Genomic DNA, 25,049 nt, shown 5'->3' on the forward strand with positions numbered 1-25,049 from the left:
AATTACCGCCCAAACCTTGTGAAGAATACTGCTAAATATAATATAACATTTATAGTAGAAGAGGAATATAGAGAATATGAAAGCAAAAAAACAAAAAAAAAGCACTCCATACAAATGTCTTGCATATCATTCAGGAAGATTTGTCCTAACTAAATATATATTTTTATTTAATTTTAATGACTTTGCAAATTACATTATTTTACAAATTAAATGGACTAAGCATGCTGGGCTTCGAGACTCAAGCTAATACGATGTATTTTTGCCACATCATATTTGATTATTTTGTATACAGTTTGTTAAATATTACCTCAAATAGTCACCTGTACAGTGGTAAATCTTTCTCAGCGGTTTAATGTTGAGGACTTCTGATATATGCTCAGTTAGCCTAAAGGCTTCTTAAGATATGAGATGTGTGAAACTGGCCTATCAGGAGGAAATGACAGTGACTGGAACCGGTTAAAGTGATTGTAAAGGGAAATAATATACACTCACTGGCCACTTTATTAGGTACACCTGCTCAGTTACTTGGTAACAAAAGTCGCTAATCAGCCAATCATATGGCAACAACTAAATACATTTAGACATCTAGATGTGGTGAAGACGATTTGCTGAAGTTCAAACCGAGCATCATAATGGGGAAGAAAGGGGATTTAAGTGACTTTGAACGTGGCATGGTTGTTGGTGCCAGACGGGCTGGTCTGAGTATTTCAAAAACTGGGATTTTCTTTTCCAATAATATTTATTGAAAATAGATATTTCATGACAGTGTGGTACAAGGCAAAAAAAATAAATAAAATAAACGTCATATAGCCACTACATATCAATAACCGGCAGGACGGGATCCTTCCCCCCGCTCCTCAGAATGCAGCAGGTCAATGCCAGGGAGATGACAACCAGAACTAATTGCGCCCTAAGGAGTAGGGTGATTTCCACTAATGCTACAGAAAGGTCCCGCCCACGCCTGAATAATAGGCATCAATATCACCGAACATTCACTAGATACACATTGTATATAATGGAACAGATGAACATAAAGGAAAGGTAAGCTATAACTAAACAACCTCAAGAAATTCCCAGCTACCAACTATAGTCACATTGGGTTGGGAGACCCTTTAAACTTGTACTAATATAAAGATATAAAAATCAGTACAAAATTGGGATAGAAAAGAAAAAAGAGGAAACAAAGTCAAGGAAAGAGAGAAAAGAAGAGAAAGAGGAAGAAGAAGGGTGATCACCTCGTCCCTGCCAATCAGCCCCCAGATGACCCTCGCTTGGTAGGGGGATTGGAGGTACCTTATCCAGGGGTTCCAAATCTTTTCAAATCTGAGCTGTTTATCCTGAAGGATACTGACCAGTTTTTCATTAATCATAATCCAGGAGATTTTGTGTTTAACTAACGCAATGTTGACGACAGGTGTTTTCTACGGTCGAGCCACAGTGATGTTGGCCACTGAAAAGATATAGAAGGCAAGGATTCTGAGGTATTTGGGCATCTTGCTCAACAGGTCAGAGAATAATGCCGTCTTGGCGTTTTTCTGGGGATATTCAGTCCAGTTCTTGCCCACATCCCCTAAAGTATAATGGGTGTAGATCTTGGCTAACTGTGCCGGAACGAGATACCAACGGAATAACACTTTGACTCCACCAGGGATCTACTGGGATTTTCATGCACAACCATCTTGAGGGTTTACAGAGAATGGTCCAAAAAAGAGAAAATATCCCGTGAGCGGCAGTTGTGTGGACGCGATGTCAGAGGTCAAAAGAGAATGGGCAGACTGGTTTGAGATGAGAGACAGGCCAAAATGGACCAAAATCTCTGAGGAATGATTTCCACACCTTCTTAAATCTATGCCATGAAAAATTAAAGAAGTTCTGAAGGCAAAAGGGATTCTGCTAGGTACTAGCAAGGTGTACCTAATAAAGTGGCAAGCTGCTTGCTAAGGGAGAACTCGACAGGAGGGAGGGGCCAGGAGGGAGGGGCCAGGAGCTCCGGCGGGGGACCTGAGAAGAAGAGGATCTGGGCTGCTCTATGCATAACCACTGCACTGAGCGGTTAAGTATAGCATGTTTATTTATTTATGTTTTAATGCCTATAATATCATTTTAATGCATAGAATGCATTAGGGCACAAAATACCTTCTGCCTTTAGAAACACTTTAATAGGTGAAGTTCTCATGTTTATGGAAGGCCCCCAATCCAACCAATTGGCCATTGTCTAGGGTCCAAACTCATCAGAATATAGATGTTTTCATGAAGTTTCAGACTGTTCATCAACGCCCACACATTAAATACTAATTTAAATAATAATACTTTGAATAATTATCATTATCGATAATTCTCTTGTGACCGCTGTTGATACTTCCTCTTGGTATTAACAGCTGCCAATATGGTAGTTAAAATGAAGAGTTTTTAATAAATGCACAGAATTCAGTTCCTTGGCATCACTCCTATTACTATATATGTACTCACTGGTTCTTCAACAGAGTTTGAGATGGTGTATGCATTGGCTCTCTATTAGAGTCTGAGGTGAGGGAATATCCTCAGCGCTAGAAGTGAAGATATACAAATATCCCTCCAAGAAAAAAAGAGGGTGGAAGGTCACAGACAAGGAGACCAGAAAAAACACACAGCTGACAGAGACAGCTCAAGGCCATTCAACCTTGGGTAGCACTGTCTCGCTACTAGCAACTTCACCTTTAGAACTAGGGACTAGTGTAGATCTCCACAGAGACCTCAAAAGATTGATTGACCCCAGAGATGACTTTCCATCATTCATTGGCCACCTCTTATCCCTCAGATAATACTGATCCCTAGCCATTTATCAACCCTTTTGATTATCCCATTAACCCTTGGATGGGGGTTAACATTAACCACTTTGGGGAACCAGGGTTAGTGGGACACTTAAGTGTTGCTTTACTAAAGGCAAATAGACTGTTAAAGCAGAACTATATTCATCTTCAGTCCAGGAATGCGCTGTCCTGGAGCTCCCCGCCGGCCACCGATATCTTTGAGCAGCCAGCTTCTCAGTATCCACATTTGGCTGCTTTCATTGGCCGAAAGCAGGAGTTCAGTCAGCTTTGGCATTTTTTTTTTAATGGCAGTTATGATGATTTGCATGTATTTTTTCGACCTCAAAAAGTGTGCCTGACATTCAGAATGAATGCATGTTGTGTGGTCACCATGTAGACTTAGGCCTCATTCCATGTAGACTTAGGCCTCATTCACACAGTTGTACTACAAAGTACACCTGTACAAGAACCAGGGTGGATAAAAATCAATGATTTTTTTTAAAAATCAAAAAAATCAGATTTTGATTTAAATCGGATTTTTTTTAATAAAATGCTTTTTGAGGAAAATATATTACCATCCAAAGGTTATTCCATCATGAAATAAAGATTAGTTTTTTAATTATGTAGAAAAAGGCTGTATATATTTAATTTTTTTGGTAAATAAATGCCATTAATCCATTCACAATGTCATGCTCTTCCAGAGGTTTTTGTAAGATTATTGGGCATTTTCTCTGCCTACAAGATATTATCACAGATGCTTGGTTTACTTTGCAGTTATCAAAACTGAATTTGACTCAGCGGAGATCACATGCCTCTTCTTCACAGCAAAAATGTTATAACATGAACAGAGTTAAGAAAAAGACCTTAATCCTAACTTCTACAAACCTATGAATACAGAATCAACCCCTTCAGTGCTAAGTTTTAAGAAGTTCAGTGAATAGAATAGAAACAATAATTTTTCTGATTGTTTGGAGTGGAATAGATCTGCACAAGAAGAAAGTGAAACAAAGTGTGAGGAGGAAGGGACTGACAGTCTACGTTTCTTAAAATATATATATTTTGTTTAGCCAAATTAGTTAAACATGGATGTTTGTTTAAGCAAATAACATATGCTGTAATGTGATTATTTCAGTTGAATAAATCTATTTAAATTGTTATTATTAAGGTAATGATTATTTTTCTCCTTCCTAAGTACAACAGAAAAGTTGTCCAAATATGAATGATTAACCTATTAAACTGGGGATAAAAAAACTAATATGAAAAGTTGTTATTCTAAAAATCTTCATCTACTTGCATATTAAAGTTATACCAGCAAGAATTAGTCTATGTAGAAAACTAGGATTTAAATCAAGCCTTACTGACTAGTGATTTAAATCAGTTTGATTTAAATCAAATCCACCCTGACAAGAACCATGCTTACTCCCACAGGGGTGCAAAGGTGTTCCATGCTGCTGCTTCCAACTTACATTCATGCTGGTATGTGTTACACAAATGTCAAATTAGGAGCAGCATCTGTGTCCAAGCAGCCACTGCGTCCCAATTGACATGAATAGGACTGCATGCACAGAGATGCACGGAATACCTGTGCATCAAACTACTCTGCACCCCCGTGTGGGTAAATATGACCCTTACATGGGAGTATGCTGTAGTACACCTGTGTGGATGAGGCCTAAGTATGCATGGTGACCATACAATATGCATTACTTCTGAATGCCAGGTACACATCGTGTTTGAAAAATACATGCAAATCATTGTAATCACCTTATAAAATAGCATGCAGCTCTCAGACATCTGGGTTACTGGTGCATGGTCATTGCATTGAGTACAAAACACAACACTATTCAGCGTTAACCATTGTCAGTACATTTTATGTTTATGGATATGTGCATGTCTCTGCTTGCTTTTCTCTAGTTCGCAATTTTGCGTGAGAGTGGAATTTTATTATTTAAAAAAATCGGAGTATATTTCTTAGGGAATGAAACATAAAATATACCATATAATCCCAAAATCTTTTGTTAATGCTTTATTGTGTAATTGTGTTTATTTTGCAAGCTTTACTTTGAGGACTACGTTTGTCCTCAATTGACATGAATGAGATTGCTGCCAAGGTGATGCACGGAATCCTTTTGCATCTCTGCATAGGTAAACACATCCTTCACATGGGTGTGCACCGTAGTACACCCGGGTGGACAAGAGCATATAATACAAAGTATTAGACAACGGAGATCATGGTTCCCTGCATGGTCCCTGCTATATACAAGAAATCTTTGTGTATACATACCCAGAACATAGTGCAGGGGAAGATAAAGAGTACTGATAAGTACCAGAAAACCCTGAATCAGAGCAGTAATGTTTATGATACATCTATATACCATAAAACAATAAAAATAGAACATTGAGCATTGGGTGCAGCATTCCACATACAACGTTAACATGTAATAAATCTCTATCTTCCGTGTTTAGTGGTAATTCAGTATTGTACCACGTTGGCCATCAATTAATGCAGAAAGTATGGAGTTTAGGGAATACCCTTTATTAGCTAACATATTTTAAATATGCATACTTCTGTGATGCCTTAGAACCCTTCTTTAGGTTTTCTACAATATAAAGCCTGACAAAAAGGGATCCGAGCCATCCCAGAAGTTTTCATCTTCAATAATCTAAAGCAGACCCTCACCATCTTCAAATGACCTTCTATAATTTTCTGCATCCCTTCCCCATTACACATCTGGGCATTTATTTAATTTAACATAAAGCCCCTAGTTCTGCACTTCCAGCTTTCTTTCCTAGGCAAGAATGATGTACCTTCCCTGCCTGATATTTATGTCATGCATTCCAGGAGGCTTCAGAGCAAATTCCACAATATTGTGCACAACCTGGGCAATCTCCAACATATTACACATTCTGCAAGTCATCAGGGGGGTTGGGTGCAAGGACCATGAAGAGGCAGCGAGCTGATGGCATAAGAAAAGAAGATGGTGGCGTGGGAGCACCACTGCAGCAACAGAGCAATGGATTACACGAGACAACTCCAAATTCATTAAGACTTGTGAAAAGGTTTTTAGAAGACAAGCAGAACCAATTGTCTACAAATACTCCCCTCTCCACCAACAACCACAATGTCTCTCGTTGGCGTCTCCCCCCCCCCACCTTTTTCATGTGCCAGGTCTTCAATCGTTATGGACTGGCACTGAATAACATAACTCCTGTGCACACACAGGAGGTCATTTAACCTGGCACACAAGCTCCAGGCCAAGAATGTAACATGGGCTGAGAATTTCAAACAAGAATGCAAACAGGAGGTAAGTTTGTCACAATTTTATGTTTTGGACCTTTAATCCACTTAAGGTTAGTCAATAAGGGGTATCACCTAAAACTCCAAGCTTTCTTTGCAGCCTTTAGGAAGTCTGTCCCTAATTTCTGCACACATTAGGCTTTATACATCCACCATACATACACATTTAGGCTGCACACACTGCTAGTAACACTGACACGCCTCAGCTCCAGAGCAGTGACTCAGAAAAGAGAAATGTGAGACAGGAGGAGGGAGTAACGCCTGAGGGAATCCCTGTGTCACACACCCAAAATAAATCCACACAGAGCACGCCTTCCAATACCCACACCACTACGCCCAACAAAGCCCCTACAGTCTAAACTATTGTTCATGCAGAACACCAAACCTGAAGGGTAACTTTTAACATGTGTCAGCAATCTCCGTATAAACAGTAGCAGGTCACCTACAGAAACAAGTGCCTCTCCATAGGTCTCTACATTCTCAGTCCTCCACCTACAACTACAGATCTTTGTACTCATGCAATTTTCTGTATCTCCTATAAAATCAATACATTTTCCACTGCTGCAAGGTTAACTAAAAAGAGAGAGAGAGAGGGGGAAAAAAAGGTTATAAAAGAGGAAACAGCCCACTGCTCCCAGGCTCAGCACATGGGATCTTTTCACAAATCTACATCTGGAAATCTCAGAATGTCAGTTCACATAAACTGGCACATAGTGACAGAGGTAAGTAATATTAAAGTGCATTAAGAGAGAAGTGTGGCCAAAGCTTTTGTGGTCATACATTTCTTCTGAGTCACAGGACTGCACTCATTTCTATCCTCCTGTGACCCACATTCAACCGACAGTGGACTAAAAGGCCACTGTCAGCTGACATCACAGAGCAGGTTCAGGCTCTGGAAGGATCCCGACTTTAAGGTCGGGATTCACCCAGATGCCTGACTGGCAGCGGGCTCAGCATCTCAGCATGCTTCTGAAAACCTGTGCCAGCCGCTCCCACTGACTGCAGGCAGGAGAGAGCTCTCAACAACACCTGGCATGCCTGAGAACTATGACTTCACCCATAGGCTTACTATGGCCCATCTGTTGTCGGCGCTCCCTTTGCTCCCCTGAAGCGGTCGCTAGCTGACAGAGGGAAGCTGGATCACGTCACTGGATCACGTCACTGGATCGGAATGGCCTGACAACAGTTCTTCACAAATCCTGTAGTTGATTACTTTTAATAAAAAGGATATTTACCTGTCCAGGGATCCAGCACCGTCCTCACCCGGGCTAGTTGTTCACTAGTCTTCAGGTTCCTGGCATCGGCATCTCTAGTGTGAGAAGTTGTCTGTGACAATTTGCAACTTCACAGCTGGCTGCCTATTGGACCTGTACAACCTGTGCTGCACTTTGTAAATGGTCCCGCAGCCTTCTGGAACCTGTGACATGTCCCAGAAAGCTGCGAGTGAAAGGAGAGGGTGGGTGGAGAAAGTGGGAGCAGATACCTGTGAAAACTAGGTACCTACTCCCTCCCCCCAAAAAAAGGATATGCCACATGTCGTAGAGGGGGATGGAGGGAGGGTTGACTTAAAGCAGAACTTCCCTTTTTAGGGGAAGTTCCACTTTAGTGTATACAGATCTATTCCATATTCTTCCATGAGTTAGTTAGTATAGGTTTTAGGAGGTAGGGGGCAGTTTTACCATTAGTTAGGTATATCACCGAAAACAAAAACATCCAATTCCGAGAAATCATAAACCAGTCATATATATCATGCTACATACGCAGTTCTTGGCTGTGTTTAAGGCCCCATGTACACGGGACACTTCTGAACAATGGAACTGACTGCTGGAAAACGTAAGTTAAAAAAAGTCTGTTTAGATGCGTTTGCATAACACGTTTATGCGCGTTTGCGTTTAGAAGCGGTTTTTAAAGATAAGCACAGGAGAACCTCCTAAATGCCCAGAATGCACTGAAAAGGGGTAAATTATTAACTATTTCAGACTGTGTCAGAGAAATACAGAGTAGAAGCAGAGACAGCAGTATGTGTTGAGATAATTAGGTGTGAGTTGCTCATTAACATTTCTTTTGTTTCCAAGGGTGGGAAAGGTGGCTGGTGGAGTGAGTCATTAAGGCCACCTGGCAGTTGGTCTTCATGAGGAATTTGAGGTGTGAATGGTCATTAACATATCTTTTGTTTCCAAGGGTGGGAGAGGTCTGAAGTGTGAATTGGTCCTTACAATGTGTGACCAGCTTGGTAGGAACATCCTGTGTCCAGTGTTTTGTCCATCTGAATACCCCGAAAACACTTTGCATGCATTTTTCATGATGAAAAAAAAATCTGGACAGCATTGGGAACTGGAAGAGTTAAAATAAAATCAAAAAGCAAATGCTTATAAACGCGATTTGCCGCGTTTACAAGCGTTTGGAACGCTGATAAAATCGACTGCTGAACACAAGTTTTCTGTGTTCAAAAAAAAGACTGTAAACTCAAATGCCTGTAAACGAAGATGTGTACATGGACACATAGGAAAACATTAGAGTGAGTTCAGGGGCTGCTGAAAAATGCTGAAACGCGAGTTTATCAGCTGCAGTGTACATGAACTCTAAAAATGTCTGACACATATTCCATGGTGCAGCCTCTTACTTTGTGAATTGCTACAAAGTTAAAATATCATAGCATGATCACTGGGGAGATTTATTTGTGTACACAGGGGCAGCCATATTTTTACATTACATACACAGACTCTAATATCTGCTCTGCAGTGCAACACAATTGCTATGTTTTAGTGCTGCTTTGTATGGACCCTTTCACAAGGGCGTTCCGTCAGTCTGTTTTTCAACTGGACAGCAATTAATTTCTATGGACAAACTAATGTAAACAGATTATCATCTGGTTGCATCCGTGCCCATGCGGTTCCATTATTTTAAGCGGAACAGCCAATGTCCAGATTCATTGAAACGGCATAGAAAAGATGTAAATGGATGTTGTCCATTTACATCTGTTTCGCTTTTAGGCAAGAAACATTTGTTTATACAATTGTCATCTCTGATTGGTTTCTGCAACAAACTAAGAAAAAAGGATGCACAAATGGATGCAGACTGAACTGATGCGCAAACTTGAATAAACTGAACGGAATTGCACTGAAAACTGATATAAAACTGATGTAAACTAAAATTATTTCCTTTGAAAAAAACGTGACTGACTGCATGACACCCATGTGAAAGGGGCCTAAGGACCGTTTGGACCATCCATCACACTGTATGGAGCGGAAGATGTAAACGGACATGGGTCAGTTTACACCTGTCTGCATCCGATCTGCTAAAAATAGACAGATAGGGGATTCATTTCCCATCCATCTAGTGGATTGGACGACAGTCGAACGCAAACAGACAGGTGGTCCGTTTACATTCAATCGCCTATAGAGGAAAGCCAGCTGTATCTGATCTGCATAAGCAGAGCAGACACAGGCCTATCACCCGCCTGCTCAGTGGAGATCAGAGGACAGATCACGCGCTGAATAGGTGGATCTACTCGTGGAATCTGCCTGTGTAAAAGTGACCTTAGTCTGAGATGGACAGCTTATGTACCCTCTTTGTGCCTTAAATGTTATTTCAAAAGTTGTTAAAATGAGTTTCCACAAAGCCACTGAGCATTCCCATTCATGGCTAATCTCTAAATCTCAGCAAAAAAAAAATACAAGAGGAATCTTATAAAATATTAAGTCATATAAAAAATTACTTTTAGGCCAACACTTGTGGTACTAAAGCGGTATTAAACTCTTAATAAAACTTGTTTAACCTGGCCCCAATCAGGTTTATGTGATCATTTCCTAGAATGCATTAGCACATTATGACAGGCTTACCTGTCAAAGGAAGCCCTCCAGCATTGTGCTGTCACCACTCCCATCATTGCCTACTTTTTCTTCTGGTTCTGTCGCTTTGGCCGCTTGAATGGCCAATGCAGGATGATGCCACTCCTGTGCACGTGCACACACCCATGAGTCACATAACCACTGCACAGATTGGGTACTATAAATGAATTCTAAGCATGTACGGCTCAGTGTGCATGGCAGCTTACAAGCAGGGGGAAGCATTTATTATTATACAGGATTTATATAGCACCAACAGTTTGCTCAGCGCTTTTATGACAGAAGAGACCGATAGGGTCTCTTCTATTATAAAACCTTATTAAAACGTGGGTTTAATACCACTTTGATAAACTCAAAAAATTTGTTTGCATATATTCCCTATGCTTTCCTCTTACGTTTATTCCATCTATTGTGAGGCTATTAATCTTTTGCTTTTGGGTTTTTCTAATGCTTTCGGCTTGTGTTATGCATTATTTTTAATAAATCATATTTAAAGTGTTACTAAACCCAGGATCCTACACTCACTATCTTGTCTCCCACAGTACCAGAACATGGAAATGCAATTACTTTAGTAATAATAAACTAGTAAATACCTTTTCTCATCAGCAATTAGAGCAGACTTGTGACTTCTATCAGTGTCCAGCTGAGCACTGGTTAAAGCTTGTAGGAGTTTTCATTCTTCTCTCACTGCCCTATAAGATTGCATAATCCCTGACCCTCTATCTGGACAGTGCTGATTGGCCCTGTGCTGATCACATGCACCCTCCCAAAGAAAAAGAAAAAACTCTCTAGCAGTATACACCAAACTGAGCATGTGCAGAGTGTCCGAGAGGCTGTGTTCTATCAGGAGATGAAATGGGGAACATGGAAGAAGGGGGGGGGGATCAGAGAAGACAGGATCAAAAATCCTTTTTACACAATGCAGAGGATTAATCCCTTAAGTTCCACAGTGAGTATAACAGGCATGCTTTACTGCATGTACAGACTGATTTTACTGTTGTGGGTTTAGTAACACTTTACTAAGTAATCCACATTTACTTGCAAACCTGCTACTTTATAATCTTTTTTGAGAGTTGCACTTTCCAAGCAGCACAGTGAACATAAGTAATTAAAGTGGTAGATACTATAGATTTATACACCTATAGTACTTTCTTTCTTTATACAGTTGTGTTATATTTATTGATTTTAGCAGTAGAGTGTCTATATTGATTATAGCTATACAGTTTCCCATCAACAAAGATAGATACACAGTAGATCTGATTCCTAAATGGTGATATCTCTGTCCATAAAAATAAATATAATAAAAATAAATATAATAATAATAATAATAATAATAAATAATGCTTTGGTTTTACTCCTTACCGAGAGCCCCTTGGCAGATGTCTGTCCTTGTAGCACCATCCACTATAAACTGAGGATTAGACACAAGTTGCTGTAAACAATAAAAAGAAGAAGAATTAGCACAATGAGAATAAAATAACTTAAAATATGATTGTATGTATGTGCATATTGTAGCTGTGATTAACCAGGCAAAGTAAAGACGTTAAAGCAAATGCTATATTTAATCACCTGCTATGCCATATGTTCAACCTTCACTGAACCTTGAATGCACTAAGGGCTCAATCACATGGGTGCCGACAGCCAGGTACCATGAAAAACTAGAGTATTTCTGTATTGGCAGTCACAGGTGTCTTATAGAGTGGTCTGTACAAATCAACGACAGGCTGTGATTAAATACTGGTAACTGCACATCCGAGTGTTTACTTTCGTACAGGGATGGATGAGCGGTCCTGTACGCAAATGTCTGTGTCCAGGGGTGCACTCCTGTCCCTGTACACAAGTAAATGCTTACATGTGTGGTTACCAGTGTACAGTCGGAAATCATTGATTTGTCCAAACAGCTAAATGCAAACATCTGTGACTGCCGGGCCAAAAAATAGGCTTGTTTTTCACAGTATACGGCTCTCCGTGTGAATCAGCCCTTAAATGTAAACCTATCTTTGAAAACATTCTAACTAGACTTCTGTTTGTACATAATGGACTTTTTTTTTTTCAACCTATGTTACTACTTAACTTACATGTTACCAATTCTCTTTTTCACATATATCTTTTTGCTGTTATAGAAGTCAATGAATATATGAAGTATACTTTGTCTGAACACAATGAGCATTTTTTTCACGCTATGTAAAATTTGTTACCAATTTTCTTTTTTTGCGTATCTTTTTCCTGTTATTGACATGAACGACTATATGAAATATATGAATACGACATATAAATGAGACAAATGATATGAGTCACAAGTATATCCTCGTAAAAACAACACTTTGCTTATCATAGCCATAACAATTTGCTTAAAATAATACCAATAATGAAACACATAGTAATAAAAAGGTCTAAATAAATAAAAATTCTATGGAGTATCTTCCACAACTGTAGTAGAGTGAAAAAGGATAAAGTCCACCACATAGATCTTTTTTAGGGAAAGTCTCTATAATTCATATAGTTCCGCTCCAGCACATTCCTTAAGTGACAATCTCCCCATCAGACTACACACTCACCAAAACATGGTGTTAATTAGGCACAATATCCTCCTCTTGGTCCCCCAATCGCCACCACAAATAATGGGTCCAATCAGTCCAGTTCACAAATCTTTTCCAGCCAGATTGCACAGCAGTCAGTAAACTTCTGTTCTCTGCCCAATGTTCAGGAAGCAGCACATGGTCAATGGCTTCAGCTCATCTTTGAATCTCCCGACTTCGTATCAACTGACTGCTGTGTGATCTGGCTGGAAAAGATAGTTGTACCTAATTAACACCATGATTTGGTATGTAGTCTGATGGGGAGATTGTCACCTAAGGAACACGGTGGTGTTGGAGTGGATCTACAGTTGTGTTCAAAATAATAGCAGTGTGTTGAAAAAAGTGAATAAAGCTCAAAATCCTTCTAATAGCTTTTATTTCCATACACACAAATGCATTGGGAACACTACACATTCTATTCCAAATAAAAAAACATGAAGAAAAATATATCAAATTTGTGTTGTTCCTCTAAAAAAAAAGTGACTATTAGACTGTTCAAAAAAATAGCAGTGTTTGTATTCTTCTTTACAAACTCAAACATTCACTATAGAAACTGAAAAATGTTTGAAGATTTTGCTTTCCTTTGAATCAATTAATATTTAGTTGTATAAGCACTGTTTCTGAGAACTGCTGTACATCTGTGTTCATGGAGTCAACCAACTACTGGCACCTGTGAACAGGTATTCCAGCCCAGGATGATTGGACTACATTCCACAGTTCTTCTCTATTTCTTGGTTTTGCCTCAGAAACTGCATTTTTGATGTCACCCCACAAGTTTTCTATTGGATTAAGATCCGGGGATTGGGCTGGCCACTCCATAACGTCAATCTTGTTGGTCTGGAACCAAGATGTTGCACGTTTACTGATGTGTTTGGGGTCGTCTTGTTGGAACACCCATTTCAAGGGCATTTCGTCTTCAGCATAAGGCAGCATGACCTCTTCAAGTATTCTAATGTATTCAATCTGATCCATGATCCCTGGTATGCGATAAATAGGCCCAACACCATAGTATGAGAAACATCCCCATATCATGATGCTTGCGCAACCATGCTTCACTGTCTTCACAGTGTACTGTGGCTTGAATTCAGTGTTTGGGGGTCGTCTGACAAACTGTCTCCGGCCACTAGACCCAAAGAGAACAATCTTACTTTCATCAGTCCACAAAATGTTGCGCCATTTCTCTTTAGGCCAGTCAATGTGCTCTTTGGCAAATTGTAACCTCTTCAGCAGGTCTTTTTTTCAACAGTGGGACTTTGCGGGGGCTTCTTGCAGATAGCTTGGCTTCACATAGGCGTCTTCAAAGTGTAACAGTACTCACAGGTAACTTTAGACCTTCTTTGATCTTCCTGAAGCTGATTGTTGGCTGAGTCCTTGCCATTTTGGCTATTCTTCTATCCATTCGAATGGTAGTTTTTCGCTTTCTTCCACGTCTTTTAGGTTTTGGTTGCCATTTTAAATCATTTGCGATCATTTTAGCTGAGCAGCCTATCATTTTCTGCACTTCTTTATATGTTTTCCCCTCTCCAATCAACTTTTTAATCAAGGTACACTGTTCTTCTGAACAATGTCTGGAACGACCCATTTTCCTCAGAATTTCAGAGAGAAATGCACTGTAACCAGCATGTACAACATTTGCTGCCTTCCTTCCTTAAATAAGGGCAATAATTGCCACCTGTTTTTCAAAGAATGAATGACCTCACTAATAGAACTCCACACTGCTATTATTTTGAACATGCCCCTTTCAATTAGTGATTCAATTACACAGAATAACCAGCATGCATGTCATGACTGTTGGGTCTGTTGGATTTCTATTACTCTACTACACCTGCTAGTAAATTATTTGCCATGTAGAAATATCATTTCTACCAAAAACAGTGATTGATCAGGTTAGTGATGTCTGACTGCTATTATTTTCAACACAACTATATATGAATTATAGAGACTTTCCCTAAAAAAAGATCTATGTAGTGGACTTTATCCTTTTTCACTCTACTACACTTTGGTGGAAGATACTTCATATAACATTTATTGATTTAGACCTTTTTATTACTATGGGTTTCATTATTGGTAGAATTTTAAGCAAATTATTATGGCTACAATAGGTAAAGTGCTGTTTTTATGAGGATATACTTGTGACTCATAGAATTTGTCTTGTTTGTTTATTGAAAACAGCAACTCATTGGGTTAATATCTCATAGCCTTGATTCAGCAGTACGTAAGCGTGTAGTTTCCACTCAGAGAGTGATAAGTTGTTTAGGATATATAGATGATCTACAGATTCAACATGGATTACCATAACATTTTCATTAACAAAGATGTGTACATACACGTATGAAGGACATTTGATAGACTTTGCAAAAGTGTCTACAATTCACATATAAAGATTGTAATAATAAAAAATGTATCTATTGGCCATCTGTATGATGGCCAATATGAAGATTGAGGTTAAAAGGGTAAAAAGAAAGTAGGCAATAAGAGTGGGCAGTAAGGGGATGTCGGTGCAGGGAAGCCAAGAAGGTATGGGTATGGGGAGTGTGGGAGAGACAAAGAAAAGTGGAGGGGGTGGAAAGGTAGATTTTCTGAATGCAAAAAACCCTGCTGGAGTCGCCTTCTCCATAGGCACAGTTTATCCAGCAGAGTGCCTAGACTGAATGGTTTTTCGCAGAGAGAGAGGGTGTGATTGGTTGAGAGAAGCAGGTGAAACAAACAATCTGTTTGTAGTCTTAACAGATTCTGAATTTGATCCAGCAGTCCCATGTGTGAACAACATGGTACATCATAAATCCAAAATATTAATGACTATTTGATTGCTTTCATCAAATATGACAACTGACTCACAAATCTTGAACAACATGCAATTACTTCCTTAGCTGTGCAGTATCTTCCTTCTGGGAAATGAATCCACTCATATATTATAAACACACTTATGCAATAGTAGGTAGGATGCTGCTTTACATAGAACGACAGTTCTTGTTCATTTACAAATCTCTGATGGGAAAACAAAGATTTGGCAGTGTGCAGTTACTACATGTTCCAACGTCTCTTCTCCATCATCTCTGATCATATAGATGTCTGTAGATGTATATTAACCAAAGCAAAAAAAGTCTCCTCTTCCACTGACTATATTTACATAATGAACTAAAGTAGTATGGTCGCAGACAAAGGATTTCCCAGCAACACTTACCAGCCAGCCTGCAAAACAACCAATTTGGCCCTGTCTAACAGTTTGTGTTAAAAACAGAGGGTTTTGTATGCACACATTTGCAAATACATGCGTAAGCCACAGTCCCGCATCAAGGGTCCTCTGTATACTGTGGACCTAACTCTATAATTTCCAGAGCCTCCATAGTAGGAGTACATATATTAATGGATAGGTTAAGGTTCAGGTATGCCTAGAGGAGCCCATCCCTCCTTAAAAGGTAGAGGGACACACGTGACGGCCAGCTATAGCAAAATTACAGTAAAGGCACCCAGTGCATCTCTGCATCCAAATTAGCCAATGCCACGAAAAAAAAAAAGAATGGGCTCCTCCAGCCACACCTGCCTTTAACCTATCCATTGATATGTGTGCTCCTACTATGAAGGCTCTGGAGATTTCAGAGTTAGGTCCACAGTATACAGAGGACCCTTTACACAGGACTGGGGCTTTTGCATGTGTTTGCATTAAAAACAGAGGGTTTAGTTTGGCCACATTTGTAAACTGTTAGACAGGGCAAAATTGGAGGTTTTGCAGGCTGGCAGGTAAGTGTTGCTAGGAAATCCTTGGTTTGTTTGCGATGTGCATTGCCCTTCCATGTGAACCTGCCAAGACTGGTTATAGATTGGGACGGTTGCCATTTTTTTTTGTAAAGTAGTGTGGTGGCTGTTTCACATGACAGCAAAAGGAACATATGTATTAATTATTTCATTTGGCTGTTTTGGGCACCCATTCCTCTTATTTTTGTTTTGGTATACCAATCTCTGTGCTTTCAAATTAAAAGAAAAAAAGTTGTCTTCAGAAATGTTAAATAAGTTTATTTGTGTTAAAACACGGATACTACATGTAGAAAACGGTTGAGGTACCACCCAAAACCACAGTGTGGCTAATGCACAATCATCGAAGCTGCAGGCTATATCTAGATCTTGTGTATGACCTTACTTGACATGCTTTAACTTATCACAACAGAGACAAATAATGTTATTTTTTACCAGTTTTTTCAATCAACGGGACAGAGGCCTAGAATTAGTAGAATTCACAAGTATGTGTTTTGAGGATAGAGGGATTTAAAAAAAAAAAAAAGTATGAAGTTCTGCTTTAAGGACTTGTTTACATGGGCATTTGTTTCAAGTCAGAACTGCTTTTCTCCGAATACAGGTTAATAAGAATGAAAATGCAGCTTGAAAAGGCTTGATGTCAGAGACACCTATGAAGGAACCAAGTTCTCAGGTGTGTCTCAAACAGATCTTCAATATTACCTAAATGCACCTGGAAGCATGCTGGAATCACCCATGTACAGGAGCCCTAAACATACCACTGTCAGTTTTAAGCCCACAGTATCTGATGAATAAAAATGATGCAGCAATCTTTTATGCCACTAGAGAAAATCAAGTTGAATGGCAGATATTAACTTTCTGCAGTGGCAATAGCTGCGGCAGGCCAGAAAAATAGCAAGGGCTATAATATCCAGCCTCAATGAAAGTTTAAATATTAAAGAAAGTAAAGCCATAATTAAAGTAGCATACACCTCATGAAACTTAACTTTTTCTTTACATTGTACTGTAGATAAATAAATGCCTGAAGTTCCATTTTAAAATAAGGTTAAATAAAGCATGCAAAAAAAAACAAAAAAACACACCTTTCGTTATTGAGAAGGACCGCCTCAAAGTGGCAAGAACTGTTTCAGGAGGGTGGCCTGCACACTTTGTCAGCTTGTGATTTAATTTAAATCAAGCAGTATATATACAGTACAAACACACATACAGGTTCCATGCACACCAGAAATTTTTTAAGCTCAAAAAACGCTGGAAATAGGGTTTTTTAGTAGCGCTTAAAAGCATTAGAATTGTATTAGCATTTTTACAGTACATGTAGAGGAAACAAAAGCTGAAAAAAAAGCTGTTAGGAGCATTTAGCATTTTTTTTCTGCTGAAAAAACGTTCCAAAAAAACTGTACAAAAAAAATTTTGATCCTTGATGCTGAAACTCAAAAAATGATAATAGTAGTAGTAGTTATCAGTAGTGCGCATGGGCACATAGGATAACACTATTTAGCTTCTAAGAGCAGAAAAAAATGCTAATAGCTTCTAGGAGCTTAACAAATGCTAGTGTGCATGAAACCATAAAAATTGAAAGGACAAACGTGTTACAACTAGCAGTAAAGTTTAACAGAGATCATACATTATTCATAAACTAAGCCAAGGGAGAAACCACTTGCTAAAAGCTGTATTATGTAAAACGTGTAAATTACCAAGCCAGTCAATTTCCCAGTGCGTCCAAAAATAAATGTATTAAAACACAAAATGAATTTAAACATACTTGAGATAAACATTGGTCTATAACCAGACAGAAAGATTAAAACATAACAAAAACACACATCCATCTTTTGAAAATAGTATTTGAGTTAATGGTGACACTTTGTGGATCGAGCCACCCAGTGTTTTTCTATAGGGGATTCCAGTGGTGATATTCCCAATCATAGTTCCTAGTTCTGTCCCCACCCATGTCTTAATTATGGATGTTTCTCCCCACAGTAGGTTGTTTTTACTTCTCCTGATGCTTTCTTTGCACATGAAATAAAATAAAAATCTAACAAGGAAAGAAGGGTTCCCACCTGAGAATTTGAGTGCCAAGATCTCACTAAAAGGAGTTACTGAGAAAATTAAAACATTAGGTGGTTTAAATCTCAAATCTTGCCAAAGAAAAGATGTTTTCTCCTACTGTATGAGACATACAACAATACATGCAAAAGCATGGAAAATGACACGGCTTGGGTGGGGCACTTAGAGGAGTGTGTGAACAGAAGCAATCTAACATCAGTACGGTGGTTATTTTCTTGTTAACAACTTTCATATTCACAAATCTGTTTGCGTAAGCTGCCCTCAGTTCTGCATCAAAAACTGTCCAAAAGACAAAAGTGAGCCAATAGTGTATGTATAGCCTTTTTTTTTTTAGTTTTGAACAGAGTGAGGAAACACTGAAAACCCCTTTTGCGTTGTTTTTAGTACAACAGGCTGATATGGTAAATATCTAGCTTGCTGGTGCCCAAGCTTTGGCCTTTTGGTTCTTGCTATACAGTCTTTTGTAGATTTCAGCTGTGAGAATGTGAGTGCTGATTTGTAAAGGTCCTCTAATGACAGTGTTCAGCAGTAACACTTCCCTTGCTGAACACACATGCAGAATGTCCACAGTCTCTAACCAACTCTTACAGTGAGTTGGCAGTCTGACAGTCTTCTGAAGTATTACATATACTGAATATTATGCCCAATCCTTTAGTAATGTCAGGGGTAGTGGATGAAGTCCCCATATACCTCATCAGTTAACCAGATCACGCTGCAATAAAAAGGGGCAGAACAACTGACTGTCCTCCAGGGAAGAAAATTCTGCTGTCCTCAGAGAGAGGAATATAAAAAGGAAGGTTGCTCTGGATGGAATGTCATACAGTATTAATGGTATGGGAGGGTAGACATGTTAAACCAGTCATAACCGGTCCAACAAATGTGTGAATTCACCCCCTGAAGGCTCCTAACCCAGCACACTGCTTTATACAAGTTGAGCCATCAGCATGCAGCTCCTAACCCTGAAGGTATACAGTGTGTGGTTTCAATAATAAGGGTTTATGCAGTGCTATATCAATACGTATTTTATATATTTTAGACTTCAGTTTAACAGTGATTTTCCAGTCTTGCATTTTATATTCACGGAAATAATTTTAAAATTCTTGTTTGACATTTTAGATTGACAACATATTTTTTTACTATTACTCGTTGTATACCTGACATTCTAGAGAACTGTTGATATGAAAAATGTTGTAAAGTGTGTTTCCCCATGAAGTGTTAACAGAAAAGAGACACAAAATTTGTTATAAAGAATGTACAGATAAAAGGGGAATGCCATATGGCCGTATCTGTGAAAACAATATACAGGCCCAAGGTTAGGGTGGCAAATTTGGAGAGGATTCTTTTTTTCACAGATGTATGTAATTTTGTATTCTGTACAATATAGAATTGGTAAGCTGCAATTTTTGTTTTTTGGGTTTAATACTTATAATGTTTTAAAAGCCATGTGTCTGTGTATCATTTGTAATTGTATACTGTATGTACAGTGAAGGAAATAAGTATTTCATCCAATGCTGATTTTTAATGTTTGCCCACTCACAAAGAAATGATCAGTCTAAAAATCAAATGGTTGGTGTATTGTAACACTGAGAGACAGAATAGCAATGAAAAATTCAAAAGAAATGCATGTCTAACAAATTATGCTCTGATTTGCATGTTCATGAGGGAAATAAGTATTTGATCCCCTATTGTTCAGCAGGATTTCTGGCTACCAGGTGTCTTTCATACAGGTAACAAGCTGAGATTAGAAGCAGTCTCTTAAAGGGAGTGCTGTTAATCTCATTTTGTTACCTGTAAAAAAAAAAGACACCTGTCCACAGGAGCAATCAAACAATCAGATTCCAAATTCTCCACCACGGCGAAGACCAAAGAGCTGTCCAAGGATGTCAGGAACAAGATTGTAGACCTACACAAGGCTGGACTGGGCTACCAAACTATCATCAATCAGCTTGGTGAGAAGGTGACAACAGTTGGTTCAATCATTCGCAAATCGAAGAAACACAAAACAACTGTCAGTCTCCCTAGATCTGGTGCACCATGCACGATCTCACCTCGTGGAGTGTCAATGATCATGAGAACAGTGAGGAATCATCCCAGAACTACATGTGAGGATCTTGTCAATGATCTCCAGGTAGCTGGGATCACAGTCACCAAGAAAACAATTGGTAACACACTACGCCGACAAGGATTGAAATCCTGCAGTGCCCGCAAGGTCCCTCTGCTCAAAAAAGCACATTTACAGGCCCATCTGAAGTTTGCCACTGAACCTTTGAATGATGCAGAGGAGGACTGGTTGAAAGTGTTGTGGTCAGATGAGACCAAAATTGTGCTCTTTGGCATCAACTCAACTTGTCATGTTTGGAGGAGGAATACTGCCGATGACCCCAAGAACACCATCCCAACTGTCAAACATGGTGGTGGAAACATTCTGCTTTGGGGGTGTTTTTCTGCTAAGGGGACAGGACAACTGCACCACATCAAAGGGACGATGGACGCGACAATGTACCGTCAAATCTTGGGTGAGAACCTTCTTCCCTCAGCCAGGGCATTGAAAATGGGTCGAGGATGGATGTTCCAGCATAACAATGACCCAAAACACACGGCCAAGGCAACAAAGGAGTGGCTCAAGAAGAAGCACATTAAGGTCCTGGAGTGGCTTAGCCAGTCTCCAGACCTTAATCCGATTGAAAATCTGTGGAGGGAGCTGAAAGTTCGAGTTGCCAAACGTCAGCCACCAAACCTTAATGACTTGGAGAGGATCTGCCAAGAGGAGTGGACCAAAATCCCTCCTGAGATGTGTGTAAACCTGGTGGCCAACTACAGGAAACATCTGACCTTTGTGATTGCCAACAAGGGATTTGCCACCAAGTACTAAGTCATGTTTTGTGAAGGGGATCAAATACTTATTTCCCTCACTAACATGCAAATCAGTGCATAATTTGTTAGACATGCATTTATTTTGCATTTTTTGTTGCTATTCTGTCTCTCAGTGTTACAACACACCTACCATTCAGTTTTTAGACTGATCCCTTCTTTGTAAGTTGGCAAGCATTCAAAATCAGCAGGGGATCAAATACTTCTTTCCTTCACTGTACATGGGGGCAGCCATATTTGCTTACTACATATGTCAACTCTGCTTCCAGATTTACAGTTCTACTCAATGATTTTCATCTACTAAAATTTTGATTTGCATAATATAAGTGCATACATTATGTCACTTTTTGAAAACAACAGTGGTGCCCCCAAATCTGCATCCTCGCCCTTTCCAAATGCTCTCCTTTATGTAAACCATGCAACACAACAGGCTATACAGCACTGTAATATGCAAAATTGTAGGTTATGTATAAAGGTGCTGACTAAGCTTTTATCTTGACCTTAATAACTAGGTTCAAGTTATATCAATTACTAGCTGTGACTGTCACAAGAAAGTCATAGGTGTCTGACTTGTAGGCCATGATTGATAGCCTGGATTCACTTTCTCTATGCTGTGCATGAGGCAACATGGTGGTGCTCAATAACTGTATATCTGCTTTTGTACTGGTAAATTAAGAAGGTCAACAGCTGATATGTGGTGGTGGTTTCTGTAAAATATGAGACAATAAGAAAATAAAAGGTGGTAGATGAAGAAGGCAAAGGCAAGGCTGAAATAGATCTGTTCTTTTAGGTGCCAAATTTAGATTTTCCATCTTAACAAAAAAAAAAAAGAAAAACAGCTCATATAAGCTTATTTACACATTACCACAACACTGCAAGCCAAGTTAGGACAAGTAAAACCAGAAAGTGTTTTGGGTGAAGAAGGCAAACCTAGGTGTACTGCTTTGGGTGCCAAAAGTTAAAGGACTACAGGCTCCATGGATGTACTGTATATTACAGGAGAGGGAGGAAGGTAGGGTACTGAAAGGAAAAAGAAATTAATGGATGGGGGCATGGATTTTAAACCAAGAACTCAAAGCCTAAAGTCCCATCATAACTACAAATGTTATTAAGCTGTATTACTGAAATGTCTAGTTCATTGAAACTGCACCTGGTTTGAAGAACTCTAGCAAGCAAGAGCCTTGTTATATCAAAATACACACACACAAAACAAAACACCTTTAGTGACTACTAGCTTAAGAGCTTGAGGAGAGGCATGTACTCTTGATTTGGCATCCTTAACCCTGACTAGTAATTTTTTGAGGTGCAAACTACTCCAAGAGAAAGCAAGCAATATATACAATCCAAAATGCAGTATGTGGATCTAAACAAAATCAATTAAAAGCATGTTGCAACAATCAAATTTAAAACTTCCTGAGGATGGCAGTCACAAACTACTGATGTCCACAATTCATAATTTGTTTCAATGCCTTACCGCTAGCACAAATCACCATTATAGCAATGTATAGTCATAATGTAACACATGTTCTAGTTTAAGCTTAATGGACAGGAATTTAGATATATTTTTCTGCATTTCACAGTCTGATCCACTATACCAGGGGTCTCCAAACTTTCTAAGCAAAGGGCCAGTTTACTGTGCTTCAGGCTTTAGGGAGGCCGGACTGTGGCCAGTGGGAATAGAAAATGCTCCTGTATCAGTGCCATCATTGGTTTTAATGGGTAGAAAAGCTCCCCATTGTTGAAATCAATAAGATGAATACTGCCCCATTGATGGTGTTAGTAGGGCAACTGGTGCTCCATCATTGGTGGAGTAATGCCCCAAGGTCCAGATAAAGGCGGGCAAAGGTTCACATCCGGCCCCCGGGCCGCAGTTTGGAGACCACTGCACTATACCACAAGAAAGGTCTATATACTTGTACGGTTGATCCACAGACAGGCAATGGGGCTGATTTACTAAAAGCAAATAGACTGTGCACTTTGCAAGTGCAGTTGCCCCACAGCTTAGTAAATGAAGGGAAGCTCTGCTAACTTCCATCATCCAATCATGTGCAAGCAAAAATGTTTTTTTAATCTCCTTGCATTAGATTGGGTATTCTTTACTAAGTGAAGCTTCTCATTTACTAAGCTCTGGAGCAACTTCACTTGCAAACTGCAGTCTATTTGCCTTTAGTAAGCCAACCCTAATGTTTCATTATGCCATAACCTTGATCAAACTATGACAAATAGGTAAAACAAATCTGGTACATATTAGCCAAACTAGCAGCATTGTTGTAATATTTACATAGATGTGCCATCACTATACTAGTTGGAACAAGATCTGTTCATAGATACAGACATGGCTCATGGGGCTATTAAATAGGCAGAATGTGACAGATCCTGTTTTTCTTCCTCCTGCTTGCTCTGTCTTGCTCAGATAGACCATCTCAGTTCATTGGGTTTTACTGTCAAAAATTTGGTGGTTAAAGCTTCAGAATTTTTTCTGTCATTTTGGTATGTTCTAAATGGCTCAAAGGTGAAATTTTATATGTACTTGTTTTTCTAATCCACTGTTACTTACAGCAACAGTTTGACACCAAACCCTTTCAATAAAATGAGCTATAGGAGGAAATAGGGGAATTGAAGGGTTCTAGTGACAGCCCACTCTGGTTAATCTCCTAAAAATATATCTGTAATCGTCAATAGCTGTGTCTTAGTATGTACTGCAGGTTGGTGCCAATTCTTTGTTCTTTTATATAGACACGTGAAGGATCAAAAATGTAACAAGTGGCTGCTGTCTCCATTAGGTAAAGACTGCAACACATCTGTGCCATTCTATATACAGTTGCAAGAAAAAGTATGTGAACCCCTTGGGATTACGTGGCGTTTTGCATGAATTGGGCATAAAATGTGCTCTGAACGTCATCTAAGTCACAACAATAGAAGAACAGTGTCTGCTGAACATAATACTACATAAACATTAGATGTTGCCATGGTTTAATTGCACATAACATGTAAACATTCACAGTGCAGGGAGGAAAAAGTATGTGAACGTTTGGACTTAATAACTGGTTGATCCTCCTTTGGCAGCAATAACCTCAACCAAACGTTTCCTGTAGTTGCAGATCAGACCTGCATAACGATCTGGAGTCATTTTGGACCACTCCTCTTCACAAAACTGTTTCAGTGTAGCAATATTCTTGGGATGTCTGGTGTGAATCGCTCTCTTAAGGTCATGCCACAGCATTTCAATCGGGTTGAGGTCAGGACTGACTGGGCCACTCCAGGTGGTGTATTCTGTGCTGTTGCAGCCATTGTTTTGTTGAATTACTTGTATGCTTTGGGTCATTGTCCTGTTGCATCACCCATCCTCTGCGGAGCTTCAGTTGGCGGACAGATGGTCGTACGTTTTCCTGCAAAATGTCTTGATAAACTCTGGAATTCATTTTCCCATCAATGACAACAACCCATCCAGGCCCTGAGGCAGCAAAGCAGCCCCAAACCATGATGCTCCCTCCGCCACGTTTTACAGTGGGGATGAGGTTTTGATGTTGGTGTGCTGTGCCTTTTTTTCTCCACACATAGTGTTGTGTGTTCTTCCCAAACAACTCAATCTTGGTTTCATCTGTCCACAGTATATTTTGCCAGTAGTGCTGTGGAACATCCAGGTGCTCTTTTGCAAACTTCAAACGTGCGGCAATATTATTTTTGGACAGCAATGGCTTCCTCCGTGGTGTCCTCCCATGTACTCCATTCTTTTTAATGTTTTCCTTTTTGTAGATGTGTCAACAAAAATGTTAGCATGTGCCAGAGATTTCTGTAGGCCTTTAGCTGACACTCTGGGATTCTTCTTTACCTCATGCAGCATTCTGCG

At 39.4% G+C, this 25,049-nt stretch overlaps 1 protein-coding gene across 1 annotated transcript in view; it reads right to left on the reverse strand.

Annotated features, from left to right (window-relative positions):
• CAPN1 (calpain 1) overlaps nt 1-25,049 on the reverse strand; it is a 110,959-nt gene that overhangs the window by 68,217 nt on the left and 17,693 nt on the right. Inside the window, exon 3 of the mRNA XM_089657402.1 lies at nt 11,295-11,364. Coding sequence (XP_089513528.1) covers nt 11,295-11,364 — 70 coding nt within the window. The remainder of the gene's footprint in view (nt 1-11,294; nt 11,365-25,049) is intronic.

This window comes from Staurois parvus, unplaced genomic scaffold, assembly GCF_062004578.1.
Source record: "Staurois parvus isolate SC_StPar_1 unplaced genomic scaffold, SC_StPar_1.0 ptg000989l, whole genome shotgun sequence".
NCBI classification, from domain to species: Eukaryota; Metazoa; Chordata; class Amphibia; order Anura; family Ranidae; genus Staurois; species Staurois parvus.